The sequence below is a fragment of the Lycium ferocissimum genome, unplaced genomic scaffold (assembly GCF_029784015.1).
Source record: "Lycium ferocissimum isolate CSIRO_LF1 unplaced genomic scaffold, AGI_CSIRO_Lferr_CH_V1 ctg2886, whole genome shotgun sequence".
Lineage (NCBI taxonomy): Eukaryota > Viridiplantae > Streptophyta > Magnoliopsida > Solanales > Solanaceae > Lycium > Lycium ferocissimum.
The window spans coordinates 83,729-93,490 of NW_026724516.1; the positions used below are offsets into that span (position 1 = coordinate 83,729).

At 37.1% G+C, this 9,762-nt stretch overlaps 1 protein-coding gene across 1 annotated transcript; it reads right to left on the reverse strand.

The window, feature by feature from the left end:
* Positions 1-854: 854 nt before the first annotated feature.
* LOC132043829 (uncharacterized) lies at positions 855-6,355 on the reverse strand. The gene is made up of 4 exons (XM_059434295.1): positions 5,998-6,355; positions 3,521-4,912; positions 1,678-1,861; positions 855-1,592 (listed from the first exon to the last, which is right to left on the reverse strand). The coding sequence occupies exons 2-4, from the start codon at positions 4,865-4,867 to the stop codon at positions 1,471-1,473; spliced, it is 1,653 nt and encodes a 550-aa protein (XP_059290278.1). The 5' UTR covers positions 4,868-4,912; positions 5,998-6,355; the 3' UTR covers positions 855-1,470.
* Positions 6,356-9,762: the final 3,407 nt, after the last annotated feature.

Below are 9,762 nucleotides of genomic sequence, written 5' to 3' on the forward strand. Positions count from 1 at the left end.
GGGTTGGGGTTTTATTAAGCCATTAAATGAAGAAACTGCCTGTCAACCGCTTCTGTGATCACGGGACCGCTATAACGATCCCTCTTTAGCGCGCACTCCACCGCTACAGCGGTTACCCAGAAAATGTACTTAGCCGCTTTTGCGGCGAGGCCACCGCTATAGCGATGCCGCTATTGCGGTACACCAAAAACCAGAAAATAATTCAAGTTTCACAAACTCATTCCGAAATCTGATTATCACCGGAGGTCTTATACACACAAACCAAATATGCAGATATACATAAAAATATGCTACGAACGCACTCGTGGCCTCGGAATTCCCAACGGAGGTCTCGTTGACCGAGTCAACCCTTGATACCTCAAAACTAACTTTCCACTCCAAGTCCTAAAATGCACCCGAGTGCATTGGGAACCAAACCGAATAAACACACAAATTCTAAATAACCATCCAGACCTCTCGGAATCGAAGGATTTACGATAAAAGTCCATTTATCCAAAAGTCAACTTCAGGTCAACCACTTTTCACTTTAAGTCTAATTTCACAAAACCCAACCTATTTCGCATCCGATGACTTCGGAAATCGTGCCACCCGTCCCTCCGGGTCAAATATGCGCTGATATAGCTCGGGAAAGGGTCAACGGGGTCAAACTAGCTGTAATGACCAAACGGATTGTTACACCCGAGTCGGCTCAACTCGTTACCCAGGCCATTGAAAAAATAGTACGATACAAGTTTTTTATAATGACAACCGAACCGTATCATTGACACCTCACCAAATCTTGTACTTCGGCACTATCCTCTAGTATATTTCTATTATAAAACACAGTACTTTGTAATTAAACTATACAATTTAAATCAGAATAGTGCCAAATCTCTCATTTCTTTTCAAGTCACCAAGACTAATATATACATCACAACTAATATTTTCATGTCAAAACTGTTGATGAAAACACTACATTTTCTGCCACAACTTGTAGGTGAAAAATCCATTTTATATATTCTCAATAATAAGCTAATTCTGCAGCTAGCTCCTCAAACAAAAAGCTTTCTATCTCTGCACATAAGGTCCCCATTTCTTTCTCTACTTTCAACCACCTTGTCCCATTCCCAAGTGCTTTCTCAGACAAGGCCTTGCAAACTTCCTTTTTTGGACTCACCAGCAACTTCCACAACTCTTCCTCAACTTCATTTCCCCGCAACTTAAAATGACACCTTCTTTTCAAAGATTTTTCCATCGTGTAAATATCCATAAATGAATGCAGAATCCCACTCAACCCTGAATTTATACAGTCAAACAGAAGCTTCCTATCTGATTTTGGCCAAGACTTTTGCTTCCCGTATTTCGTCTCTAACATGTCAAACACCGAGTTATTGACAGGACATTCAGAAGAATTCCAGATATTGTAGTTCACCTCATCTAAGACATCAACAAGGTAGGAACAGTCCCTACTTTCTTCGGTGTTGACGTCTATCAATATCTTCTTATTCTCTCGACATAGATCAAGAGACGCTCTTTCAGAAACATCATCCCTTGAGACACTGAATATGTTTCTTCTGAGATGGTATCAAGAAGCTCAAGTTGCATTGCAACATCTGCCAAAAAAATTTAGGACAACCAGAAATGAGTATGTGATAAAAACCGAAGGAAAAATACTAAAGCAGACTCGCGTTCTCTTACAGCATAGATCAGCATGTCTATCATTCAATTCAGAGGCACAGAGCTTCTCCTCCTTGAAAGGTGGCTCCAGAACTGAATTTGGACTAGCTTGATTGGTTTCTCTAGGATTCTTAGGAGATTTTCGGTCAACCGTAGTGTGTTTGGCAGAAAGTGCTCCTATTTCATGTGCTTCATTCCACGATTCCTGTTGAAATAGAAAAGTCAGCTTAAGTAATATGACATATATATGAACTAACACTGCAACTGTAGTTGCTTCTTCACAAAGCTAAGTTTCAAGTATGAGAGAGAGAGAGAGAGAGAGAGCCAACAAGTCTTAACAGTTTCTCACTTTTTTAGGCAAAGTTCATTTTGTTTGTTTGTTTGTTCTCTTGGTGACATAGAGTCACTTTACAGATGGACCACAGAGGAGCTAACCATGTTAATAAAATGTGGGCACCATGAGCCACTGAACAAAACTGACCCAAGGTTAACCTAACTTGGTATGTAAACAAGCTTGTGAGTCATTTTAATATGCAGATAAATTTAACCAATAAAGGAAAGCAAAAGTTCCTACACTCATGATGTCCAACATGAATTGGAGCTCAAATATAAAGATGCAAGCAATCTCATATGAAAATTTAATGTAGAAATGATCTGCTGACACAGTTCAATTATCATTTGAAGTATCATGAGAAAAGTACTCGTTGACAAGGTATTCTTTTTCTTGTGCAGAATCAAGCATGGCAGAATAATAATTGAAGTATGTTCCTTGGCATGTCAAGGTCCACTCAACATAACCCGATATGGAGGTCAACCAGCTAGAACAGACTTTCTTCACCAAGACCATAGTGTCACTAACTAATTAATTCCACCAGACATAACAAGAATCTCGTTCTTCTTTTGCTTGGCCAAGTAGTTAAAAGGTTCAATTCTTATTACATAAGAACCTATTACTCCTAAAGTTTGAGGCAAAAAGAAAAAAAAAATAACATAGGTCATAGGGATACTATTCATAAGATGATTGGATACAGCCTATGAAACAATAGTAACTTTTTCTGACATCAAGCTTGTGAAGAATTGTAAGTATGGCTTAGTTTTTCCAGACAAATTGACACTTCAATGATATTTTCTTTCAGACGGACGTATTAATTCCTGTCTTCATTTTTCAACTTTTAATGATCCTTTCTTCAAAAGAAAATAGCAGGAGTCTAGTATTGAGAAGGATATGCTGGTCAACTGCTTCTTACCTTAATTGCCCTACTTTATTACATTTAATATATGGAGAACAATTCAACACTCAATCAAACACTAGAAAGTTTCAGATGAAGTAACCAAAAGGTCCTTGTCCTTTTCCTTTCTGGAGATTGGTCACCATTTCCAAACACATATCTGCCTATAATCCTACCTATATTGTCATCAACTGAAGAACAACCTGTTAGATACTAAGCAGATGACTACAACTTGATCCAACTTTCTTGAGGTCGGAAGGAATGTACTTCAGCTCACAGCATTTCGTACAAATTGAAAATACAGAGTCCTGGGTTTTAAATGCATGTGAAAATGTGTGCTGAACCTTTTCTTTGGAATAAGTCAACAACCTACGAATTCATATGTATGACACTACAAGCAATTCTTGAATCAAAATACAAGACATCATTTTGGTTCTAAAATATCAACAGATGAAGAGACATCATTTGGTTGTGAAATATCAACAGATAAAGAAATGCAAGTAACTTGTTAAATAACAAAAAGGTTTCTGAATATAGAAATAAGCCTGCGGGAATCAATTCACAGAAACTAACAGGAAATTAAACTACCATGGAGATTATAAGTCATTTAAATGGTAGCACGAGGAAATACAGACCTGTCCAACAGGAATGATAGAAGCATTGCCATCTTTTATATATGAATGACTTTCAGATTGGAGCTCGTCAGTGATCCTGGAAGAACTTGTGATGTTTCCTGCATTTGCATTTGAGCAGTGTGGTTTGCTGCCTCTATACAGACTGTCTTTCTCTAACGTAATCTCCTTTTCAGGCTGGCCGTATGCTGAGCTTATGCAAGCACTAATGGAACCAGATGACTGATCAAGCACAGAACTCAAGTCTCTACATTCTAAACCGGCTTTCTGCTTTAGCTTCCAAGGGCTAGAATCAACAATTTCTTTTTTCCTCAGATGCCAGTCATATTTAGATCCTTCAATGCTGATCCTGTCTTTAGGATTTCCAGAGGCTACTCTAGAATCAAGTGGTGAACTCCTACTACACTCATACTTTGGACCACTGATACACAAACGACTACATGACCCTGATCCCCTAATGCGCAGAAAGCTATGTTTGTTATCTATATATTGTGGCCTTGTTTCCAACTCATGCATTTCTCCAAGAGTGTGACCTACTTCAATTTCTTGACAAGCACTCGTCAGTTTCCATCCTTCAGTGATTTGTTTCTTCGATTCTTTGTTTGCAAAGGAATGAAGAGAACCATCTCCTCTTGAGGAAGGTAGCTTCAGTGCCACAGCCTTGAGAAAAGACTCATTAACCTTTAATGCTCTAGCTATAGGTTTACAACTATGGTCCCATACAGAGTGGGGTGATTTCTGTGCAATTGCCCTTGGAACTCCAAAACTATTTCCTAGAGGCTCCACACTATTAACAACACCTTCTCCCTCTGCCTCCTCATCATCTACTGGCCCATTTGGAAGTGATCTCGTAGTATCTCCAACAGTAGTTCTGGTAGACATACTGGCTATTTTGCTGACGCTTACATTGTTGGGACCAGCTAAATGAACTGGGTCATAACACAATCTAGAAACCTGACAATAACGCTTGGTTGGTAATCCATATGCCTGCCGAAGATATCTTGGTAAGTCACCACTATCAGAAAGTAAATCTCCAGAAATACCATCAGATTCCTTAACAAAAGAATCGGTATACTTTTGCTTCTTGGCCTTGGCGGCAGTTTGGCTTAACTTTTCATGGCTATAGGTGTGAGTTTCGAATACCTTTACAACTTCTTGCTGCTTCTGTGTGTTGGAACGGCCAACTAAAACTGAGCTCTTTTCTCGTAAACCTATTGAAGCCGTTTTCTGAAGATAGCTCTCTGAGAGCACTCTTATTTTCTTATTACTAGGGATAGGCAGCTTAGGTGGAAGCTCTTCAAGTCCCATAAGCTTGGCGATAACGCTTTGCAAATGCTGCTTCCCCTCCATCTATTGCAACAACTCCTCAGCTAGACAGGAACTAAACCAGGCACTCTGTAGTCAGACCAGAATTGTTTTAGCTTTCCAAATTAAACATTTTTACATGGGAGCTAAACAAATGCAAATGACTACTCAGTTATGAAAGCATTTCTCAAAAATACGGCACCACTTGATATTGTCTGCACAAAGTAAATGCTACAAAAACATAAATCAAGCATCAATCTTGAAACATATTACCAATTTTTAGGCACCCGTCATCCTTCTAGCATGACTCAAATACTACTCAACAAGGCAAAAAGAAATGCATAAATGGTCCATTGACAGCATTTGAACCTCGGATAGAACCCAAAAATTTAAAATGCACAACTTTAACTGTACATCATTTGAATTCCATGATTGGTTCCCCCCGGCCCCCCACCCCCCAAAAAAAGAAAAAAGGCAACAGGAAAAAGCTTCAATCTTGAGTACAGTATAACAATTACATGAGAGTTGATTTCTTATATGGCCACTTAACTAATAGTTATTATCTCAGAAAGTCACTTTCTTTGTTGAAGGAAATTGGAATCAAGAAGAAAGGTGACTTTCTGAGATAATAACTACTAATTGAGTGACCATATGAGAAATCAACCCCATATATGCTCGGTATCTTCCAAAGCGGAATTTATAACAGTGGAAGAAGGAAATATAAATCTATCTAAACAATCCGCAAAGAAAAGTTCACATGTGAAATATGATTTACAAAATAAAAGACAACATTGGATATGTGTTTTACTATCAAGAAAACATAGTATACTTCATAAAGTCTAAATGAAGTAGACATATGGTCAAAAAAAAAAAAAAGGAAAATATCCAAAGCTAAAAAAAAAAAAGCAGCAGACACCATAATTATTACCACCATCATAATCAAGAAAAGGTCCATGATGAAAGACAATAAATTACAACTATTGTCCACACCATAAAATTGAATTCAAAAAAACAATCATTCCATCATCATTGTATAACTAACATAAACCAAGGCTAATTCATTTCACATAATTACTACTATATTCTTACTTATCCATACCCCAAAATTCAGCATAGTGAAGAATAGGAAAAAAAAATAAAAAAAATTAAAAGACTCAAATAGGAATATGATTAACCTTGATTGTAGATCGCCTTCTCTTTTTTCTTCTTATTGATGTGTACAAGAAACTGAATTGATAATATTTATCTTGGCAATTTGACATCAAATACTTTTATTCCATAATGATTATAAATTGGAATTCAAGAAACAAAAAACATGCCTCTAAATAGACTGGAAAAAACGGATCAAACTCCGAGAAATTTGCATGTAAGAAATGAGTTTTTATTTTTCTTTTCTTTTTTTGTGTGAGTATATGAGTCAATAATGGCTGAAAATGGAGAGTATAATGGAGTGATTGAGAACAATAGCTGGATATATTAATTAATAAAAAAATATAGGCATATGTAAACACGTAATTGTAATTAAATATGACATGTATTTAATTCATGTGTATATAAAGGGTTTATGTTGGTTATGAATGACGTCTTACGCGCCGACGGACATTAATTGGTCAACGCTAAGTTTGCGCCAAAATTTCGACTGTGAAATGTCAATTTGTTTTTTTATAGGATCTTCATAGAAAGGAAATTGATTTTTGGACAGAAATCTTGTGGGCCGAACGAGGACATTTAGATCATTTCACACGGGCGCTGATAATTTCTATTTGGTTATATTCTTAACTATAAAGTCAATGTTAACTTAAAAGTTTATAACGTCGTCAGACGTTAACTATCGCCGTCTCTATCCTCTCTCTCCATTTTAAAACCATTTTTTTTCTCAATGCATTGAAAAAATAAGTCAGAAGCACACTTCTCCTTCTCTAATGGTGTATTCTTTTACTTCTTCGTATAATACGCTTTTGTATATACACATACCTCCCACTTTTTTCCTCTACTGTAGATACAACAAAGCGTACAATCCTAGTTTTTATATTACAACCTTAGTTTTTTATTTTGGAAAAACTTACGCCATACTCAGTAACTTTGTGCCATTATCTTCTTCTTCTTTCTCTACCTTTTATTCTTTTATAAAAAATGCCTAAATCTAAAAAGCTTTATATTGTATTTCGTGGTATGACACCCGGTATATACCGCACATGGGCCGATTGTGCATCTATGACTAACAGGGTGAGTGGAAGCTTGTACAAGTCATACAAATCGTACGAGGAAGCCCTTCAAGCTTACAACAAAGTTTTGTTTATTTAGTTTATCTTGATGTTTTCTGATTTTCACGATTAAGATCTAATTTCTCGAAAAGTCTTGTCCAATGTGGGTAATTTTGACTTAGTCGAATCTTGAATACTTTGTCCTTCTAATTATTTGTTTGAAGCTTCGAATAATATAATATGATCGATCAACTAAGTGAAATAACCTGAACGGGGACCTAAAATGACTTTAGTTGAACCAACAGATGACTGCATTCGACAAATCAATTAAATGAAATAACCTGAACGGGTGCCTGATATGACTTCAGCTGAACCATCAGATGATTGCATTCAACAGATCAACTAAGTGAAACAACCTGAACGGGGGTCTAAAGTGACTTTAGTTGAACCATCAGATGAATGAATTCGACTGGTCAATCAATTAAAATATTTGGTTAGCATTCAACAATTAATCAAATATACTATCTTATGCTATAGTTCTGTCCAATGTTATTTTCTACATACATAACTCTTGTTATAGTATAAGTATAGGCAGTAAACCACTTCCATTTTTTAAGGAAGAACCGCAATTTAATATATGTTCATGTTCTTGTTGTATTAATCACCAAATGAGCCATTACAAAATCATAGCACAAGGACAACACAACCGGCAATCTTAAGTAGCAAATACAGGAACTATAGCCACATTGTAATCCTTACAGATGATACATTACAAAACTAGCTACAGCTCTAACACAAGATACTTAAGCTATCTCCATAAACATTACAAAATACAGCTGGATTGCTCATCATACGATGGGTGCTTCAAAACATTTGTGAAAAATTTCAATGACAAATCTCTCTTTGAAAGCATGTATCTTGTTTGCGCGCAAACCCTCAATGCTTTGGCAAGCCATAATGAATTGAATGAACTTCAACGAGTAAACACCACATGTTTCACCGGTTTTGTCTTGTGGAAGACCCTCAACATTCTTAACCTTCCACAGTTTGGTAAGCTTGTCAGGGACAAATGGTTGAACTTGTCGGAGTCTTTGAGCAGCTTTGGAAATAGCTTCTGAATGGGTATGATTAGATTGCCAACCTTTTCACTTGGTTTGCTCTTTTGTTGCAGTCGTAAACCTTAATCATGGCATCATCAATGGGAAAAACAAGGGTGCCCAAACCCATTTGACCCGCCCAAGCTTTAATGGGTTTGGGCTAGAGTGATTTTAAAGATGGGCTGATGTCACAACCCAATTTAATAAGCCGTGAAGGCACTAACTCCCACCAAGTTAGTAAGCCATCCACAACCCAAAACTAAGAAAAGATAGATTGAATAAGCGGAAATATCATACAAGTCAATTTATAGTCTTAATAAGTTGATATTCATAGAAAACATAATAAAGTGTTTACAAACCCCAAAATATGGCGTCACTAGTGCAAGAACAGACAAAATAAGTACAAGTTTGAAATGTTGTATAGAAGTAAAAGACAGAAAATAACGGGATAGAGGGAAAATTCATTGCTACGGATCGCCATGTAGCTCACCCCGAACTCTTCGGAATAGCTTTCTCAACGACCAGCTGGATAATCTCGCGGACCACTGGTACTAGGCACTTAATCTACACACAAAAAGGGTGCATCAAGTGTAGCGTGAGTATGGGAAACAACGTGTACTCAACAACATCGTCGACCGACCCTAACGAAAACAGAGACAATAGCTGGTCTACGATTACTACTTCCCCACTTAACTGTTATTAGTCCACAATATAAAATAAACAGAATCAATATAACAATCTTCCGTTACAAGCCTAAATATGCATCTAAGTCCTCAAGTCCGTCAGATACCCATGACACATATAAGGCAGTCCAATCAGCAAATTAATAACTGATACAACAAGGAAACCAATAGAAGTCAATAGAATGTGATAATATGCAAAGGTATGCAATGTAAGGCCTTTTCCATCTTTCGGTACACACACGTTTAGACATTGGCGAACAGTGACCCATGGGGGACTCACGAGATCCATATACCAACCCAAAATTTCTGTTCGGGTTCCAAGCCATATTTGGCATCAAATCATAATACTCAGCCTCATAGGCTCCAAATCACAATACTTGGCCTTTAGGCCCACATTAAATGTCATATAGTCTATATGTCTCAAAATATCATCATCACTCCGTCCGGAATCATTTACTGTCTGACCTTTCACTAGTACCATCAATGCATATGAGATACCATAATAAGCATGAATAAAACATGCAACAAGATAAGCAACCAATGCTAGGCAATAAAGAATCAATCTTTAGCTCTTTTTCATTTTTAAATGTGTATCAGGAGTGATGAGAAACACATGATCACAAAAAAGACAGGTAATAAAAACATAAGCATGTATATAAGGGACCTCATATCTCAATCACAAACACTATCATTCTACGCTACCAGCTAATGCCCAAAGCATGGCCGTCAGACCAGACTATACAATTGAAAGTGCACAAATACCCTTAACATAATTTGTCGGTATCCGATAAAAGTGCTCGTCACCTCACAAGTATCGAACCCCCTTACGTTACCCCGTTTTCCCTCTTATTAGTTCCATTTTAACCAACTAAAACGCTTAAGCTAAGGTTTACAGTCTCAACAAGCCTAGTAAGAAGTCCGAAAATCACAGCAGAGCCTTACCCTTTCGTAAAGCC

What these genes read in the sequence shown, in the direction of transcription:
- LOC132043829 (XM_059434295.1), bottom strand. Translation starts at nt 4,867, where the DNA reads ATGGAGGGGAAGCAGCATTTGCAAAGCGTTATCGCCAAGCTTATGGGA. An exon ending in CTATCATTCCTGTTGGACAG is followed by an intron (nt 1,862 to 3,520) that starts GTCTGTATTTCC and finishes CTATTTCAACAG; the next exon opens with GAATCGTGGAATGAAGCACA. An exon ending in TAGACATGCTGATCTATGCT is followed by an intron (nt 1,593 to 1,677) that starts GTAAGAGAACGC and finishes TTTTTTTGGCAG; the next exon opens with ATGTTGCAATGCAACTTGAG.